We start from the raw sequence: 20318 nt of genomic DNA, 5'->3' as shown, positions 1-20318 counted from the left end.
CTAACAGACCCAGCATGTTGCTCTGGACCCCGGTCCTGAGTTTTGGTTTGTTTTAGGTTTGGGTATTGGGGTGTGAGCCTAAGGCTTCTAACCTGTTAATTACCTTCTCTGCCACCAAGCTAGTCACCCCAGCCAGTCACCTGGGCCATCCTAGATGAAGAACCAATTTATCAAGTGGCATATGAGATGAGACTGGAGCTTTGCAAATAAGGACATTTTCAGACATGCACTCTGACTGTGTTGTCCAAATACACCTGTCAGCAGCAAACTACCCAAGGGCTGGCTTGCTTGCTTGCTTGCTTTGCAGCTGGCTCCCACCCTATGCCTCACGATTGGTCTGCCCCAAGGAAGCTGGTCCCCTGTGTGGGCTGAGCCTCTCTGCTAAGTAACTAATTTCAGTGTTTGAAGGACCCTTGGCCACAAGTCTGCTACCACTTGGGTTTAATAGAATATCTCCTCTGTGTGTGAGTGATTTAATCTAAGATCAAAAGAAGATGTTTAAGAGTGAGTGAAAAAAAACAAAAGCAAGCAGGAGATCTACCCATGTACTGGGCTCAACCCAGGGAAAGATTGATTATGTCTTAAATAATCTTCATAAGAACAAGAGCTGTTAAAAAAAATTACAACAAGAAATATCGGAGTCCACATTGGTGATTATTTTTGGTTTAATTTTAGTCAAAAACCCCCCCCCCATCAATAGCATAACTTGAACTTGGAGAGCTTAAAAATTTCAAAACCTTGTTCTTCAGATCAAGAGTCTGCAAGCAGCAGCCTCAGGCCAAATCCAGCAGCTGTGTATTTCTGTAAGCTGTTTAATTGGAACACATCCACGCTGTGCATGCTCTACTACGGACGAGGCAGTTTTGATACTGGAACAGCAGGGTGAGAGCTTGTGACAGGGCTACATGGCTATCAAAACCTAAAGTATTTATCCTTAACAGCAAAACTTTGCAACCCGTAAGAAAATTCTTCCCCTTTGCAATGCAGAGTGAGCGTCACTGGGTGGTACTGGGTGTCCTCTTCCCAGGCTTTGTGTGGTCTCAGAGTCTCAGGGTGGATTGACACTGTGGCCTAAGCATGGACAAACAGGATGGAGGACAAGGGCCACGGAACCCGCAGCCACCCGAGTTTCAGTATCTCTTATGCCCTGAGTTCTGGGTACCACAGCACACTGAGTGGCAAAGTCAGATGACATCTCTCAGTGGTTGCTAACCTTCCTCTACTTCCGTGCTTCTCCATTCAGGCCTAAAGACAGTGGGCTGGCATCTGGGGGAGGAGTGCAGAACAGGCTGGAGGTGCTGCAGATATAGGGACAGTTGCATGCGCAGAATGAGCCAGAATGTCCACTTGGGAAGGCAGTGCCAAAAGGCAGAGTACAAGCGGGACTCATCAGATGCGGGACACAGACACAGAAGGCACGTGTCTCCCAAACAGACACTGGGGAAGACAGAGCTGTAAGAGGGAGCGCTGGCTCGGAACTGCAGAGTATGTACATGAATTCATATGAAGTTATGGCTGCCAGCACACACGTGTACATATACACACAGGCACGCACACACCACAGGCACACGTGCTCACTTCTGCCCGCTGAGAGCCCTGAAGCAGCAATGCGCAGCAGCAGAACAGATCTGTCATTCACACCTGGACCTTCTATCATTTCCTGCTAAAGAGATTCAGGCGTCTACACAGAAGCATCCAATTCCGGGCCTGGGCTGGGGAGCTTCAAAGTGACCAAAACACACTTGGTTCTGTCACAGTCCTCAGTGAGTGACAGGGACATGATTAAGAAGATAATGAAAAAAGAAGAAGAAGAAGAAGAGGAAGAAGAAGAGGAAGAGGGGGAGGAGGAGGAGGAGGAGGAGGAGGAGGAGGAGGAGGAGGAAGAAGAAGAAGAAGAAGAAGAAGAAGAAGAAGAAGAAGAAGAAGAAGAAGAAGAAGAAGAAGAAGAAGAAGAAACAGAAGCCAGCTTAAGCATTCATTTCAGGGGGCAAATCGGGAACAATCTGAGCACCAAAATGAACGATAGCACTGGACTATAGCTTGCTAAATTAAGATGGGATTCTTCAAGTATTATCGTTTCTAGGCATAACTCAGTAAGTAAACGGAAATCTGGAAATCCAGAGGGGGGATGAGCAACCCACGGGTCCAGGCACTGGCATTCAAAAGGGTTATTAATTATTAAAACAGGGAGCACGGAGACTGTGGAGGAGTCCAGCAGACATGCCTGCCACCAAGCCATCAAACTGAAGGTCATCAATGCAACAGGCAGAACGTGTGTGCTGCTGGATGGGGCACACTAGGGGAAGGACCAATGCCGTTTCTGTATAGCCCGACCAAAGGGACCCAGCTCGGATTTAATTGTGAAATACACCAGATATACCCAATTGAAAGCTACCCTAGAAAGTCAGGGGTGTTGAGCTATTCCAAACTGAAAGAAGCCAGAGACAGATGACAGTCAAATGGTGCCCTTGACTCTGCTCTGGATGAGGGGGACACTGTGGATCTTGAGTGACATCTGGGCACAGTGAACTGCCTGGGGCTAGTGGGTGCTTGTAAAAAGACAGAGTGCTGTGGAGCTGTTGTTCACACTGGGGTCTGCACTCAAGTCATTAGGGGAATTTGAACACATACATGGATGCTGAGTCCATGGGTCTGGGAAGCCCTGGGATTCTGCCTACCTCACTAGCATCCAGTGACGTCATGATGCTGGCTAGGGACCACACAGGATACAGTCAGGATCTGGGGAGCTAGTGGAGAGCATCTCTCCCGGCCTCACACACCCTCCCACTGTTTCTTTCACTTCCAGATGTTTCTCTGGGAACTTTCTCTGGGAACAATCCTTCCCATCTCTGTGCTTTGAGTCAAGTGGTCCTAAACACAGGCATGAAGCTCACAACCTGGATTGTGGCAATCCATACTCTGGCCACTGTGAAAGATTCAAAGTTGACCCTGTGTCCCAGCCAGGTGCATGCAACTCCAACGCCTGGACGAGCTCACGCAAACTCTACAAACTGTTTCTAAAGGTTTCTTGAAACCCAAAACCAGTTATCTTAGGCCTGGTCTTTTGCTCGCTAACTCCCAAAGGCTTTAAGGTCTTTTTGATTCCATCACGAGGCCACTGTGTAAGCTGAGACAACTGAATTTTGTCTTTGCCTCAGTCCTCATCCATAAAGCAGGGTGCTGCTCCTATCAGTGGGTTGTTTGGAGAACAAATGTCAGTAGCCACATGCCACACTTTATGCCATCCCTACCATGGACTAGATCCTCAATAAACTCTTTAGTTGTTCAACTTTGGGGTTTGGAGTCTATGGAGCCACACAGAGATAAACATTTGTCTAGTCTGTTTTAGGTCACCTTCTGTACTGGGAGTGGCTTTAACACAGGATATGAGAGCTACGGAAGAGAGAGCCAAACATTTTGCCATTAAACCACTATTCTCTCTGGGCTCCAGAAATTGCTGCACAGCCTGGCTACTCAATTTATACATAGTTGGTTCCCATTCCATACTACGTTGTTGATATAAAGATGTAAGCAAAGGAAATGAGTGGGCAACCTTGCAGGTGCCTCCAAGTGCTCGTTCTGTCCTCTCCCATCGCGAGCTCCGGCCTGTGAGCAGGAATCCCTCTCAACTGTCTTTTATTCTGCTGCCATCCTGTGGCTGACCCATGCTACTGCAGCACCAAGAGGTGGATGCTGCTGAGATCTGTGTCATGGTCGTCCTCTTCAAGGGGCAGCCAGCCGGGGGAGAAGCAGCCTAGCAGCAGGAGCAAGCCTGGGTGAGCATCACCAGTCTTGACTTGACTTCTGTTTGATGAACTTCAAGGACAGATAGTACAGGAACAGGAAGCCACAGCTGATGCCAATGACAATGAGGTAGGCAGCATAGAGCGGGTACGAGTTGAGGTCCATGGCACTGACCAGCTGCACACACGAACACTTGGTGAGCGCCCAAGGGCTGTCTCGGTCCCCACAGAAGCACTTGAATTTAGGATGCCCAGCCTTCACTCCTTACCTTGTCTCCGGGGACTGAAAAGGTGAGGTTGCCGACCTGCACTGTGTAAGGGTAGCCATTAAACTGAATCTGCATCAGCCCTGAGAAGCACCACCGGAGGAAAGACAGCTTGGAAATCCACGCAGGCACTGAGGACAGCAAGAGCTATGTTATTCACACGGTCTCTGATGGCCTGCCCAAGCCTCCTACTGCTCCTGGAGAGTGGAGTCATGCTGCCTGTGGCCAAAAGAGTCCTCTGAGGACCAGGGAGCAAAAGAGAAGAGGGGCCAAAGGAGTAACAGCTGTGCCTGGTGACACTGTGCTGAGGAGGCCAATGAGGGGTCACCCACATGTTGGGTTGCTACCAATTCTGGACCATCATTTCATTATATACTGAGCATGCTTGGCTTCACAAGGCACTCAGCACCAGAGACCCTGACCCTGGGGAGTATCTGCTGGGAGAGAGGCCCTGGCCCTGAGGAGCATCCGCTGGGAGAGGAGGGTCCTGGCCCTGGGGAGCATCCGCTGGGAGAGGAGGGTCCTGGCCCTGGGGAGCATCCGCTGGCAGAGAAGAGTCCTGACCCTGGGGAGCATCTGCCAGGAGAGGAGGAAGCTGCAAGCCCTGCTCAGATGTCATCAAAGGCTGGCTGAGGAGATAGTAGTGAGGCCGGGCAATGGTGAATGCAGAAAGTGGCCCCATGGGGTCCACAGTGAGAAGGTAGCGGTGCTGGAGGCTTTACAAGAGTTGGGGTGAGTTGCGGGGGGGAGAGGGGGGACATCAGGAACTAGCATCTCTGAGAGACTTTGAACAAAAGAGGAACAGGAGCGTGTCCCCCAGAAAGCTCACTCTGCATAGGTGGACATTGAGAGGCCAGACTATTATGGTGGTCCAGGGCTCAGTGATGAGGGTGAAGGCTGGGATAAAACCACAGGGCTATTTCAGGCCTGGCTCACTGGTGAATGTGGTGAGGGAGGGAGTCAGGGTGACTTCTGAGTGCTTGTGACGGCTTTGAGGAAGTGCCATCCATCCCATAGCCCACTGTGTAGCCAGCAGAGGCATTGAGAGAAACCTTAGTGACCTTCCACCAGTAGACGAAGACTTAACCAGCCACAGGGTCCCACAGACGCTCATCTGAGCAAAGGGGAGCAAGCCTCACCTATCCACAGGTTGTCCAGGTTGATCATGAAGCCAGCGGTGAGGTAGTAGGAGTTGTAGAGGGCATTGCAGATGAAGGAGGACATATGGAACGTAGGCAGCATGGCGGAGGCAGCCAGCGCCATGGTCCTGCAGCAGAACACCACCAGCCACACAAGCAGGAAGTGAAGAAGGAAGAGCTCGGGCACCGGCCGCAGGTTGGTCAGCCAGTAGATGGGCATCCCATAGATGATCACGTAGGCACAGTGCTCGGGCAGCTCGCCTAGGATCTGCAAAGCACAGCCCCTCGCTAGGATATGGCACCGATGCCTGCATTACTATTATCCGAATGTCCCTTCACCGTGAGGGGGTGGCAGGGAAGACTCAGAACCTGACCTCTCTCCGGGTCTCCGCTGCAGGAACGTTCTGGAGCTGTGCTCTATGGAGGCAGCTGGCATATGCTCTGCTAAGAGCCGGGTTGATGCCCCCACTTCCTGCTCAGCCCCTGTGTGGCTTTATGAGAGTCTTACAACTTCCCGGAAACACCGCCCGCCTTTTCCTCTCTTGGGACTGGCTGCCCAATAAAGTATCATTTATTCTGCACAGCCCCAGCCTTTCTGGGGACAGTCTGATGACTAGCAAGTCTCCGAAACTCTTCTAGATACAAGCCACAGGTAACTCATGGCTGGGTGTTTCAGCACAACCCTTTCTTCCCACAGTGCCTGTACCATGCCTTGTACCATGCACTTGCTCTCAAACTCTGACCTTGGCAAAGAAATATGGCCCAGCAGTGTACAGCCCATCTTCCAGCTCATAGTACAGCATCGACCTCTCCGAGTGACCTAAAGACAGGGGAAGGGAGAGCAATGAATGTCTGAAAGTCATCTATGGTGTTACTGATGCTGCGTCTCTCGTAACACTGCTGAAAGCGGTGATATAAAGCTGGGTGGGTTACACAGTGGCAGAACGCCTGCCCAGCATGCACAAGGCTATGGGTTCAATGCCCAGCACTGGGGGGTCCCCGGGGGTGGGGGGCTGGGGAGTAGTTCTACTTTCTAAATCGTTCATATGCTTTTTAAAATTACAGGCATGGTGACGTCATTCTGCTCCAGGTGTTGGGAATCTGGGGATCTCCAGGTATTATTGCAACAAGTCACCGCCAAGCATAAATCCTGCTTGGATGGGAACAGCCAAGACATCATGATTTGCTTTTTTTTTGTCGCATGCTAGTATCAGAGTGCAAACTTTTAAAATGATCACTGCGATCATTACACAGTCTGGATGAGGTGGTCCCATAAAGCCATTGTCCCAAAGTGCTGGGAGAACCATAGTGTTTAGCCTCAGACAAGTGCTGGGCTCCTCCCGTGACCTGCTGCGGCACAGTCTGGGGAGGAGAGAGGGTGACACTCACACTTGGAGACGACATCCAGAATGACGTTGAAAGGGACGAGAGCTCCTATCATGAAGAGAAGAGCTGACATGTCCATGAATGAGAGCTGCTTGGCATCGTGGCCATAGTAGAGGAAGCCAATGATGAGAGACATCAGGCAGGCTTCCGCCCCGTGGATGAGCAGGGTAGGCAGGTCCCGGAAATCATTGGAGATTTGACGACTTGGAGAAAAAAAAAAAAGGTGTCAAAGGAACAACCTACAAAACTTAGGCATGTCATCATCAGCAAAGCCTTATTTCCTTACGTGTAAAATGTGGAGTGTGGTCCATGACAACTGAGTAACAAAAGTTGGGGCTGAGTATATGATTCTTATTTGGGAGGTATCTTTCTTGTTTTTTTGGGGGGTCAGGGTCTGTAGTTATATAGCTCAGGGTGGCATTGAACATGAGGGCTCGTCTTGGCTCATCTCTTCCCCAGGACTGGCGTTTCAGGCATGCACCACAACACGCAGCAAATGATCGCTTTTCATCATCCGTAATGATGTTACTTACAGGGAAAATCAAGCATGTCATAAAGATGTTGGCCATAGTGTGTCTTTTCTCTTTTTTTTTTTTTTTCAAGACAGGGTCTCTCTGTGTAGCTTTGACTGTCCTGGACTCGCTTTGTAGATCAGGCTGGCCTTCAACTCACAGCAATCCACCTGCCTCTGCCTCCCAAGTGCTGGCACAGTGTGTCTTATAATGGTGAAAACCCCCAAATAAGGACCATGCAAATGGACTGAAGTAAACAAAAAAATGACTAAGCCAGAGGGCTCTAATCAGAAAGGAGGCAGGAGTGTGACCCTTAGTTTGAAGAGCAGGTTACGGAACAGTACAGAGAGCCTGGTCCAGGTCTGTGTTTGTGCAGACCCAGGAAGACAGAGTGCGACAGGTGCAGCTAGCTCTCACTGAGCACGGAACGGTAGAGCCTCTACCCTTCCCAGCTCTGAGCTTCTTACACGGCTCTTTCCATGATCGCTGCCACTAATACAGTTTTATAGTTTAGAGAGTCAGGGTACCAGGAGCTCTCTGTGACACAGGAGGGCTAGGCTGGTCCTGCTGATGCTGGCTTTCAAACAATTTCACCGCTTGCTCCTTCACTTAAATTCCCCTTGGATAGGAATGCTTTGCTTTGATACTCAGAGGCATGGGAAGGGATGGAGGACAGAGAGAGAGACACAGAGAGAGAGAGAGAGACAGAAAGAGAGACAGAGACAGCGACAGAGACAGAGACAGAGACAGAGAGAGAATATTACCGGATCAGGGTGGTAAACTGCTGTATTATCCCGGGCAACTCAGCAGCAGCAGTTGCACAGTCAGGGAACTGTGTGAGGGTCTGGCTGTTAGGAAAGAGTATGTGGTCAGCCTGGGGTCAGGGAGGGGGCACCACAGGGCCTTCCCACTCTGGCAGTATCTGCACAGTTCCCACTGTACCTGACCACATAGGTGCCAGTGCCAGTGTCACACTCCTTTGCCTCTGCTTTCCACAGGAAGTCATCAAAGCCTTGCACTTTTTCTAGAAACAAGGCTGCAAGTGACTGAGCCTTCTCCATGGTGGCCACTTCCTGTTCTTTGCTGCGCCTGTCAATGCTAGTCAAGTCCACTGTAAGGAGAAGATGCAGGGTCATGGGCAGCCTGGTGGTCACTGGAGCTCGCCCCACCCTCCGAGAAGGAACTGTGATACAGTGGTCAAAGCAGAGAGGCAGAGACCTGGTCCCTGGCTCTGCCTGACTTGACCAGACATGCAGATACCTTGGGTAAGCCGTAGATCAGGAAATGGCCAATAGTAGAGGCTCCAGCTCTAACACACCCCAAGACGCATCAGGACATCCCTAGAGTGTACAGGCGCCTTCAGGGATAGATACCTCCTCACAGGTAGATCCTGGCTCTAACTCCAGCTGTTATTGTGAATTCATAATTTGGCCTCTCAAGTGGCCAGGGTGCTGGGGACTAGCCTACGGCCCATGCTAAACTTTGCCCCCAGGGGAGTCTGGGACAGCCTACCCAGTTGGGGAGCTACCTTCTGAATCTGAGAAGATGCCACCCTGCATTTGACTGTCCCACTCTGCAGCCCTCCTCTCACGGGATTCTGTCACCTCCTTCCGCCCCAATACCCAGTGCTCCTTCAATGCCAGAAAGAACAAGGTCCACTTGTCACAGGCTATCCCCTGGAGACTCCAGGACCATGCACAGCTGTGGTCCCCTCTTTACCAGGCAGCCTCTGTTTTCATTGCACAAGGAAAGATCTCTTGTGGGAGGGACCCTATGAACCACATAGGTTTTCTCTGTGCTAGCTATAGCTCAAATGTCACATGTGCTGGGTACCCTGGGCCCCCTGTGAGCAGCTCCTGCCTCAAGGCTAATAGACAAGAACCTTGTCCCTACTTTCTCCAAATAATAAGAAGAAAGAAAGAAAGAAAAAAAGAAAGAAAGAAAGAAAGAAAGAAAGACAGACAGACAAAAGGCTTCAAGTCAGCCCTAGTCACTTGGTTTTGGCCAGCCTCCCAGGCTTACTTCAAACTTTCCCTGGCAGCCAGGTTGGAAGCTGTCCTCTGCCCCTTTATCTGAGGACACTGCCCAGAGCGTGACACATGGCCCGGAAGTCAGGATGGCAGCCTGAGCGCGGGGAGGAAAGGTGACCTCTGTGGGAGTTCATCGAGGGCGTGAGTTCACAGGGCAGGGGAGTGAGCCAGGGAAATGGCCTTTTCTCCTGGATATCTGAGGATGCTGCCATGACAGTGGATGGCACGGCACAGAGTCAAGGCTGAGGGTCGGGCACACCTATGGGAACTCTGGTTCTGCTCCTACAGCTGTCCTGGAGCACAATAGGCCAGGGCGGGATCAGCGCATCTGACAGGAGACACCATGAAGGCTAGCCCTTTGCCATCCTAGGAAGAACTTGGGGTTCCTGGGTACCTAGGGGACTGCCTACAGCTGCCACTTTCCTAGGCTCTGGCACAACTAGCTACTTGTTCAGCACCCAGGCTATTCCTCAGCACTCTTGGGTTTTTGTTTTTTAAACAAGCAAGTGTCCAGAAAAGGCCACTGCTCCCCATGAATAAAGTGGTTCATGGTGTCCTTGGTGTGATTTAAGAACCTGGGACCCCAGGGAAAGGTAAGTCAGTGACCAATCAAGCAGTCTATGGTCAGAGACTCGCTGGCCCTGCACTGCCTCCCCTGGTGGAGCACAAGGGCATATATATATAAACACACACACACACACACACACACACACACACACACACACAGACACCTCCCTACACCACCACCCCCTCACCCCACACCACACACATACACACACACACACACACACACACAGAGAGAGAGAGAGAGAGAGAGAGAGAGAGAGAGAGAGAGAGGGAGGGAGGGAGGGAGAGAGAGAGAGTTTCCTATAGTCTGCATAAAGACCACAATTGTACAAACAGATCCAAGGCCTCAGGCTTATGTGCCCCTACTCCACTCCATCTGCAAACTCCTACCCCTCCCTAACCTGTCCTGCACAGAGGGGCAACTTGTGGTGGAAGGTTGTGGTACCCACCCACGCCTTGCATTTGTCCCTGCCAAACTGACCAGGTTCCCACTTCGGATGCTCATCCGAGGCGAGCAGAATGGTGTCTCCCCCTAGATCTTTTCCAGTAAGTATTTTGTGCTTGTTTTTGGTTTTGTTAGGCAGGGGGAGGGTGGTGTCAGTAAATGGCTGCGCCTCAGGTTACAGGCCACGGGCCTTAGCTCACTCACCGTAGAAGTCAGCAGGGTTGCTGTAGCGAGGACAAGGGTAGCCAATTGATGTAAAGTACTGCACCATGTGCTGCGCAGCCCCCAGGTAGATCGGGGTGCCAGATGTCATCAGAAGGACCAGGTCAAACAGCCTGAAGATGTCAGAGCGAGGCTGGTGGAGGGAGATGAGCACCAGCCTGTTGCCTTTGGCCAGGCGGGACAAGGTTCTCACCAGGTTGTGGGCGGTGAAGCTGTCTAGGCCGGAAGTGGGTTCGTCCAGGATGAGGATTCCTGGGGACACCGCACAGGGAGCCCGATGACCACATTGCCGGGGCAGAGTGCAGGCTCAGGGCCTCACCCCCTCAGGTTCCCAGCCCTCACCTGGGTTCCACAGAAGTTGCACCCCGATGCTCACTCTCCGGCGCTCGCCCCCGGACACCCCACGCACATATATGTTGCCCACGCGGGTGTTGGCACACTGGCGCAGCCGAAGCTCCGCAATCACATCCTCCACCTGAGGACGACAGGGTTTCCAGGGGCTGCACAAACTCCTTAACGCACAGGAGGGTGTCTCCTGCGCTATTTCCCTGCAGCAGTATTTGCCCCGCCCCCCGCCCTGTTATGTCCCCAGGGTCTGAGTAGATTTGCCCTGGATTAGGTACCAGACTGGGTTCCAGATAGTTGGCTCCCCTCTCATATGAAGCACCAGAAAACCCTGACACAAATAATCACACACTTGTCACCCACTTGACAAGGTCCGGGAACCCATGGGCATTGGCATTTAGGGTGGGCTGGTTAGGGTGGGTTGGAAACTCTCCAACACCGGGCGGGGATCACCACCCAGACAACTGGTTACCCTTTTGTCACGCTGGGCTTGAGAGAAGGTCCTGGGCAGGCGTATCTGGGCGACGAAAGCCAGGGTCTCTCTGACAGTCAGGTTGGGGAGCAGCTGGTCGTGCTGGCGCACATGCGCCACACACTTCCTCATCAGCTGGCGCGTGCTGGGTTGCCCGTTTATCCAGATTTGCCCCGATTTCATCTTGCCACCATGGTCTCTGCCTGTGATGACATCTAGCAGCGAGGCTCTCCCACAGTCTGCAAAGTCAGAGACGACCCTGAGGGCAGAGTTTCTGCCGGGGGTGGGGGGGGTGGGGGGGAGGAGGGGGGCAGCCTGCCAGCTAATCCTACCCAACCACCCTCCAACCCAGAGGGCTCTACAGAAGCGACCAAGCTCCAGGGAACCCGGCACTGTTACTAGATCTGGGTGGGAGGTCGCAGCAGGTGCACCTTCAGGCTTTTCTTCCATAACCAACTTGAGTGATGAGGAGACAGGAGAATGAGGTTTCAGACAGGAAAAGGTTGGAGTCCTGACTGGAAGAAGCCTGCTTCTGCGCCTGGAGCACTCTCTAGCTAACAAGTGGCTAATCTCCCAAGCAAGGCTGGGTCTAATTATACTACAAAGTGTAGCTGTTTTTTGGCTGACAATACCTTGGCATCGCCTCATCATTCGTCATTTGTCTCCAAACAGGCTTTGAAGAATTCAAAACTACAACCTAGCCAAGCAGTGGGTGGCAGATACCTTTAACCTCAGCACTTGGGAGGCAGAGGCAGGCAGAACCTTTGAGTTCGAGGCTAGCCTGGTCTACAGAGTGAGTTGAGTTCCAGTATGGTCAGGGCTACACAGAGAAACCCTGCCTCCTGCCAGCGTGGGATGCTTCCTGCAGAGTTAGGCTGAACAACGTATCCCCAAGAGGTGCCAGAGAGGGAGGTTCAGCTCTGCTCCCTGTTCAGCCTAACACTGAGTCTGGCAGTGAAAGGGGACTGTGCCAGGATTCCCCAGGCAGAGGGCAGGAAGATCACTATTTCCTAAGCAAAACTGTGGCAAAAGACAGAGGCAGCCTTTCCGGCAGAGCGTGCCTGGTGCACTTGGGCAAACGCTGAGAGCCACGGCTCAGGAGTCTTGTGATTTGGCTGCCATCCCCTCAGCAATAACTTCATTCATTGGAGAATCCTTTCGTATGGCTGATTCTACAGAACAAGCCGGGTGCTTGGAGCTGATAATTTAGAATATTTTTTAAAAAATATTATTATGGCTAGTAGACATATTCATCTTCCCTCCGTGTGATACTAGTGAAAGTCATTAACATCGAGGAGGTATAGTGACTACATCCTTCTAAGAAAGACTCAACAATTTCAGTCAAGGAATCTTGAAGCCAAGCAAAATTGAGCCCTGGACATTACTGACTATGAATCCTGCTCAGCCTTTCTGAAATTCACTTTCCTAATTAAAACTCAGGGCTGCTGCTGGCTAGAGAGCCATACGGACCAAATGGTCACCATCATGACTGAGTAATGGCCTGTGTGTCTCCTGGATGACCCCCCCCCCCAAAAAAGATAAACACAACAAGAAAAGCTACCACACATTAGAAGTCAAAATACCCTTTGCTTGTTTAGCTCAGAATCACAGGTCAGGGCCAGAGTGAAAAAGGACTGAATGAGTGTGCGTGTTGTCTCAGTTACAAAGTGCGTTTACATATTGTAGCTTATTTGATCTTTGGTTAGACAGCAAACAACTCTATCACAAGAAAGTAAAAGTTTGGAACAGATGTTCAAAGTGTTGAGCAAGCTTTCCTTCTGGAAATGATTAATTAAAAGGTATAAAGTACGCCCTCTAATACTGTGTAAAGGAGTCCCAGGAAGAATCAGGGCGGAGGGCAAGATCTACTGTTGGTTAAGTTTATGTCCTTGGGAGACAGACTCACTCGGCTTATTTGGATTTAGTGTTCTCACCTGCCAAATGAATGTGTGTGTGTGTGTGTGTGTGTGTGTGTGTGTGTGTGTGTGTGTGTGTGTGTGTGTACACATGCACGTATTCACAAAGAGCACTCGAGAAGTCTGGAAGACTAGATGATTTGAAAAATCTTCTTCCTAAAAATGCTTCCAGACAGGAAGGGCATAAGGCAGAATCCAATAAGAAAAACAAACTGTTCTCTGAGCCCCTCTCGTACTGCAAGGTTCTGCAGTTTCCGATTGGACCCATGACAGTGATGGCTTATGACACTGCGCGGATCTGGCTTTTTTGCAGCTGGCTGAAGGTTATGGCAGGACTGTGGAGGGGGGCAGTGGTGGCGGGGCCCTGCCGAGTCATTGTCTGACCATGACCTGACTCTGCCTGTGGAGGAACGACCTGAGCCAGCACCTGTGGTCCGGGGAGTCTCTGAAAAGAACACCATGTTCTGAGGTTGCTTGGGTATTGTCTTAGTCCAGTGGGAGCTGCAGGCTGCAGAAAGAACTGCGGTGGCTGCAGCTCCAGGTGCACAAGGGGCCACACTGAGGTCACAATGGCAGCAACATCTGGGAGTTAGTGGATACGGGAGGTGACATTTGAACCCAGGCTCATCTGACCCAGAACCTGTGCTCCCAGCCACTCTGCCATATTACTCAGAGTTCAGAGTTCTGCAAGCAGAGTCCGTGACTGACGGCTAGCCTGTATCCCAGAGGAGAAAAGCCACCGCCCCACGACTGCTTCTCTTGGTACCTGCGCTCCCGATGATAGCCAGCATCTGCCCACTCCTCACTCTGAAGCTCAGATTCCGGATGCCCAGACGGCAGGAGTCTTGGCTGCTGCGAGAGCACCACGGTAACTTGAACTGAGCCAGTTGCTCAAACCAAGGCACCTGAGAGGCCATGTCCACCTGTGGGGAGACGTTAGCGGGTCCTTGGGAAGCTGAACGGCTCACAGAGCCATAGCAGCTTCTGCACGGCTCTCCTGTGTTTTGTATCACTCCTTTCACAGGAGACACCCGGCTGCTGACCGAACGTGACAGTGAGATCCCCACCATCCCGTTCAAGTCTAGAGCTAAGGGGGACCAGAAGACAGCAAGTGTTTACCACCTGCAAGGTGTTACCATGATCACTTTACAACAACGTCATCACATCTACTGTTAATTGCAAACATACGGCATGGGTCCTGTACTGACCAGGCGCAAAGCTATTAAGAAATTACTCAGAGTAACTACTCACTGCAGCGCAGAGAAAGGCTACAAAGTAGCTCATGCCTCTGTTTAACCCACAACCACAAGAAGGCCAGCTCTGACCCTGAAGCTCATCATCCCATTTGGGCAGCAGGTGGTCTACCCCTGTGGGGGAGGGGGAGGGGGAGAGAGGGAGAGGGGGAGGGGGAGGGGGGCAGGGGAGAGGGAAGTGGAGGGAAAAGAACTTCTGACTTCTGACAAGGGCAACCCTGAGACCCTCACCGTTGCCTTTGCATTCTGGATTTTTTTGTTTGTTTGCTTTTTGTTTCCAAGTTGTTTATTTTGGGAAGGGGTATTTTTTTTAAACATTTTTTATTTTTTACATATACATTTATATTGTTACACATATATACAATAAACTACCTGTAGCAAAAAGAGCCATGACACAATCAGGAATTATATACATGTTACATGCATTCTGGTTGTTTTATCAGCAAAAGGACACCATATTTTATAAAAAAAAAAAAAATAGACCATAGGCAGGCAGGTAGGTAGGTAGGTAGATAGATAGATAGATAGATAGATGCATGGATAGACAGACAGATGGACAACAGATAGATGCATAGATGGACAGACAGATGGACAATAGATAGATAGATAGATAAGTAGATAGATGTAAATAGATGAAATATCAATAAACTGTCATTTAGTTAAAGGCATGCTAAATTTCTTGGTTTTGATAATTACCATGTAGTTTGCAAGCTGTTGACTTCAAGGCAGGCCAAGGGGTATGTGGAAACACTGTGTTTTGGTATGTGTGCCTTCTACAGATATCTACATACACACGTGGATAAAAAGGCACCTTGCACATAGGTGTGTGGAGGCCAGAGGTGAATGGCACCTCTTAACTACCTTACTTCTGAGACCTGGTCTATTGCTGCACCTGGGACTCGCTGATTTGCCCAGGTGGAACGAGGTCTATGGATGCACTGGGATGCACTGGGATGCACTGGGATGCACTGGTTCTAGGAACACAGACATGTGCCGCCCAGGCCAGATTGTCATCTGCGGGCTGTGGAGGTCTGAGCTCAGGCTCTCAGGCTAGTACTTCAGGCACTTGCTTGAGTGAGCCATCCCCCAAGCCCCTTTGATATCTATCATCTATCTATGTATCTATTTATATAAATATATATGTATATTATTTATACATATAAAGTATATATCATATATATTAGCTATATCATATATGTTTATATATATAAACACACACATATATTTTATAGATACGATAAGCACACACATGCACACACACATACATATATGTTTAGAGTGATTTCAAATTTTAAAGTTGTGGGTTCCAGAGACATTCCCCACAGGCCTGCACAGTGAACCTCAACATCTCCACAAGGGCCCCCATCCCTTTCCACACCTCTAGAAGCTGCAGGTGGGGTTAGCACCCAGGGTAGACAGAATTTTATCCTTGGCCTTAGGGGACCCATAGGGTCGGTTCACCCTCCCTTCCCCTGAACATTACTTGTCCACTCTTCACCCCTCAACCCAGGCCTGTGGCCCTACCTCATAGGTGAGATCTCTGACCTCCAGAGTATTAGACCGGCCACCGTAGGTGAAGTACAGGCTGTTGTCACTTTCAGAGGAGAACAAGCTGTCCTGGAGGCCCTGCTGGGAGACACGACAGGTGAGGTGCCCCTTCCGCGGCAACTGAGGGCATAGAAGACAGGAGGGGAACCTCAGAGGCCCAGGCAGCTGCTGGCAATGTGGTCAGCATCCCACACTGACAGGAGGTGGCCTCATGCAGGCAGTACCTCAGCACTCTGAGAAAAATGGGAGCGTTAATGAGGGCGGCCCCGAGCTTCTCCAGAACAGCCCTAGCCTCAGAGACCCTCAGCGTCAGGCTTAAGACAAATGATACTCAGACTCCAGTGGGAAGACTGAACTGGAAACCAGGAAACCCTTGATTCCCCCCCCCAACCCCCCGCCCATTGACGTTCATTCATTTACTTGTTTTTTTAATTTTAAAAAAGATTTATTTATTTATTATGTAAACAGTGTTATGCCTGCGTGCCAGAAGTGGGCATCAGATCACATTGTAGATGGTTGCGAGCCACGATGTGGTTGCTGGGAATTGAACTCAGGACCTCAGGACTGGAAGAACAGTCAGGGCTTTTAACATCTGAGCCATCTCTCCAGCCCCTATTTGTTTGTTTTGTTTGTTTTGGTGTTTTGAGACAGGTTTCTCTATGTAGCTATGGCTGTCCTGGACGTACTTTGTAGAGCAGGCTGGCCTCTGATTCACAACGATCCGCCAGCCTCTGTCTCTCAAGGGCTGGGATTAAAGGTGTGCACCACCACGCCCAGCTACGTTCTTTTATTTTTTAACAACAGAGCAAAGCTCACAGGAACTCACAGAGACTGAAACAGCAAGCACAGGGTCTGCATGGGTCTGTACAAGGTAATCCTTTGAGCTTTGATTTTCACTTTCTGTATTTATCACCTCATGCCAAACAGGCAAGTCATGATAAAGAGACAGTCAAGAGCAAGCTGACCCTGGGTATCCGAAGATGTCACCCCAAAGAAAGTTCTATCTTATGGCGATAAGGAATTTTGTGCCATGAATGTCTTGGGAATCCTTCGGGGACATTTCAGAGGAAGCCCCCACATTATTATTGTCATCACCAGTATCCATCGCTACAGTGACTATGATGTTGCCGTTATTGTCGAAGTGGACATATATTGCTGTTTCCAGTGTGATCATTTGATACATGTATGTAACGTGTAATGGTCAAGTGGGGCATTCAACGCCTCCACCTCTTTTCACCACTTCCCATTTCTTTGTGTTGGAAACCATCAAATTCTTCTCTTCTGGTCTTTTGTTCTGAAATTAAAACTTTTATTTTATTTTGTGTGTATGAGTGTTTGCCTGCATGCGTGTATGTGCTCTACACATGTGCCTGGTACCCTCAGAGGTCAAAAGAGGATGGTTGTGAACCATCCTGTGCGTGATGGGAACCAAACCTGGCCACTCTGGGAGAGCAGCAAGTACTTTCAACATCTGAGCCACCTCTCCAGCCCCATTCTCTTTATCTGTCTATCTATCTATCTATCTATCTATCTATCTATCTATCCATCCATCCATCTATCTATCTATCTACTTATCACAATGGTGTAGACTATGGTCACCCACAGTGCTTTAGAACACTAGGAGTTATGTTTTCCATCTCATTTTGAGGGCCAGGATCTGACCTCCCACCATGCCCTCCCCTGCTGCTTTCACTCCTAGTAATAGGATTCTGCTCTCTGAAGTAGGGATACATTTGGGATGCCATGTGTGTATATGTGTGTGTGTGTGTGTGTGTGTGTGTGTGTGTGTGTGTGTGTGTGTGTGTTGGGAATCCAATCCATGGCATAAGCTTGCTAGGCCAAGCACTGTCCTGAGAGCCACATCCCCCACCCCAGGATTTTCAAAACAATTATCCTCAGGAGAGATCTTAGGTAATTTGCATCAGATAGGAATAACTTGGCAGAAGTTTGTACCGGTGCAAAGTTTCTGTTGGTTTGAGGGTGGGGTGGGGGCTGCTGTGGGAGGCGAGCTGGATATTTTGTGCCTGGTGTGTCTTTGGTGAGCTCTCGGGTTATTGTGCTAATGTGGCTTGAGAGGTGTGAAGACCCTAGGGTTTCCAGGGACAGAGAGGACCCAGTGGAAGACAGCGATGGCATTGAAAAGTGCCCAGTTGGCCACTCTGGCTCGCTTAAGCCCACCAACCCTGGCCACTGGGGAGAGACTGGCTTTCCAGAAGCCACACAGACAACTCAGCTTCTGGAGGGGGGGTGATGGGGGGGCTGGGAATCATGTCTGGCTTGTGGACGACTTCTGTTCCATTTTAAAATATTTTCCTTGGCACCCAGGAAGGATTTGTTAGACTCTTCTGAGGTTTTGACAAACTCTCTCTATTTTTCAAATACTTAAATATCTATTCAGCTGACACTTTAATCAGCACGACTGTCAGAACATCATTTGAATTTGTGACAGGTGACACCCTAAAAATCAAAAGCGGATTTATTTGTAGGTAACCAGCTCTGCTCCTGCTGGGCTACAGTGTAATGTCTCCTTGTATTAACTTCTGAGTCAGATGCACAGATAAATGGGGAAACGTTGAGGCGTGCGCGCACGCGCGCGCGCACACACACACACACACACACACACACACACACACACACGGAGAAGTGTGCAAACGACTGTGGCTGGCAGGGGCAGAAAGGGTAAGGAAGTCTCTAGCCCAAGGCACACGCCTGTTCCTCTGCCAACATCTCCAGAGCTGATCCCACCTGTCTCTGCTGAGGGCCCAGGCTTTCCTATCCCTGCTCCTGTGGTGATGGTGAGGAGTTTGTGGACCATAGGCCCTGCTGCCCTGGTACTCAACGCCAGAACTCCCTGTATAAATCGCGCTGACACCATTCCTCCTCCCAGGCCATCTTTCTGAGTGTGGGCAGTGTCCCTTCAGGGAGTGCTCAGAGGCTAGCGGAGCTGCTGTGTGCAGAAGGCCTGACTAAAATGTGAGTGGGAAGAAGGTGTGGCCCTGTCTGAGTTCTTCATAGAGCTAAATGCTGGGTGGGCAGAGAAGGGGGTGGACATGTGCGAGCCAGAAGCCAGCTACTCAAGAAACACTCAGTTTTCCTAATTTCCATGCTAGATGAGAGGGTGGAAACCGTTGAACTTTTTTTAGCTTGACTGGCAGCTAAGTATGCAGGCAGAGGGCATGTCAGCCTCATTGCTTTTTTGCCCCAAGCCCCACAGTTGGCAGTTGGCAGGCCGTCACAGGGCACCATGCGCAGGACTGCAGAGGAGGAACTTGTAAGCGGCAGGACCTGGGCACACTTGTGGATAAAGGATTCTGATAGTTCAGGAAGTGAGCATCAAAATTCCAAGGACAGACATAGTAGGAGCTGTTTCCCCACGAGTGTCTGGCTCATGGGGAATTCAGGCAGCAGACTTGGCTATTGCCATGGTAGTAGAATTGGCTAGATAGAAATGCCTGGATTGGTCAATTCCAGGCAACTGTCTCTCCTGGAACAGCGTCCTTGGCTTCCCTATTGGACGTGGACATCTCATTCTTGTCTTTCTCTCTAGAAAAGTGGGCGGGATGTGGAAGATGGGGGTGGGACCTTTTCGCTCTGTCTTCCAATATCACCTTCTACTTCAAAGCACAACTCCAAACCGAGGCCGTTTATCAAGCAAACCTTTCTCTAGTTAGATGAGGCCTTGGACCTCCACATCCTGGCCACCTGCTGCTGCCTGCTCACTCCAGCTCTCTCCCAGATCCAAAAATTACAAGCACGAAACTCTGACGCCGCCATGAATGCCATCTTGTCATTATCTCAACTCTGTTTCTTGACTCCCACTGAGGTTCTTGGCCTGACAGAAAAGCCCTGGATTTTCTGTATGTGAGAGTTTCTGTGACGGAATGTCACCTTGATATCAACCGCAATCACCCACAAGAGCATCACCTTCCTCCAAGAGCATGCCGGGTGGGAAGTGACCTCAGAGGTCCCCTGGCTCCTGAACCTGCTCCCCTCATCCTGCCAACAATAGGGAGACAGGCCCCTGCTACCCCATTTCCATTCTACTTGAGGTGAATTAGGACCAAAGCTCCTATGGTAGCAAAGAAAGGCCAGTTTCACCCTGCCTCCAGCCCAGGACCATGGTGGCGAGCCTTACTCACAGAAGCATCCTGAAGTACAGTCCCATTCCACAGCCCGGTCTCCTCTGGGGTCTTTTCAGCCATGTTTGTGGCTCCTGAGGTCTTCCCTGCTGCTGGCCAGACCCGTGCTCTCTCTCTCTCTCTTTGCTCCTTAGAGCTGGGCCAGCAGAGCCCTCCTCCTCCGCGCAAGCCTTTCTCCCAGCATTCCTTTCTGGCAAGCCCTCCTACAAACACGGTGTGTCCTGCCTGCTGTCGAGATAAGAACGCGCTGGCTAAAGGTACATCAGATAATGGCATCAATGACCAAACTGGTGAGCTGCTGTTTCACGAGGGATTCCAGGGCTGGGTAGGGTCAG

The 20318-nt window shown here is 50.4% G+C and overlaps 1 protein-coding gene across 3 annotated transcripts; it reads right to left on the bottom strand.

The window, feature by feature from the left end:
• Positions 1 to 647: 647 nt before the first annotated feature.
• On the bottom strand, positions 648 to 20089 carry ABCG8 (ATP binding cassette subfamily G member 8). Of its 3 annotated transcripts, none has more exons than XM_084791738.1 (13): positions 19984 to 20089; positions 15821 to 15922; positions 13810 to 13966; positions 11128 to 11366; positions 10653 to 10785; positions 10293 to 10562; positions 7989 to 8157; positions 7811 to 7894; positions 6538 to 6737; positions 5892 to 5968; positions 5149 to 5416; positions 4013 to 4140; positions 648 to 3921 (listed from the first exon to the last, which is right to left on the bottom strand). In XM_084791738.1, exons 1-13 carry the CDS (start codon positions 20044 to 20046, stop codon positions 3784 to 3786), a joined length of 2028 nt encoding a protein of 675 aa, XP_084647864.1. In that variant the 5' UTR covers positions 20047 to 20089; the 3' UTR covers positions 648 to 3783. The 3 variants fall into 3 exon arrangements, with proteins under 3 accessions (XP_084647864.1, XP_084647863.1, XP_084647865.1); XM_084791737.1 differs by having other exon boundaries at positions 15821 to 15925; positions 19984 to 20047; XM_084791739.1 differs by lacking the exons at positions 13810 to 13966; positions 15821 to 15922; positions 19984 to 20089 and adding an exon at positions 11760 to 11771.
• Positions 20090 to 20318: the final 229 nt, after the last annotated feature.

Source organism: Acomys minous (assembly GCF_964271855.1).
Source record: "Acomys minous genome assembly, chromosome: 8".
NCBI classification, from domain to species: Eukaryota; Metazoa; Chordata; class Mammalia; order Rodentia; family Muridae; genus Acomys; species Acomys minous.
The sequence above is the reverse complement of the archived record's forward strand: the minus strand, read 5'-3'. Positions and strand labels throughout refer to the sequence as shown.

Bases quoted from the DNA above. Each gene is read 5' to 3' on its own strand.
- ABCG8 (XM_084791737.1), bottom strand. From the start codon at position 20,046: ATGGCTGAAAAGACCCCAGAGGAGACCGGGCTGTGGAATGGGACTGTA. The intron at 10,563-10,652 runs GTGAGGGCTGGG...CGGTGTCCCCAG, and splicing joins GCAACTTCTGTGGAACCCAG to GAATCCTCATCCTGGACGAA. The intron at 4,141-5,148 runs GTGAGGCTTGCT...TGCTGTCCTCAG, and splicing joins CCTGGACAACCTGTGGATAG to TGCCTGCGTGGATTTCCAAG.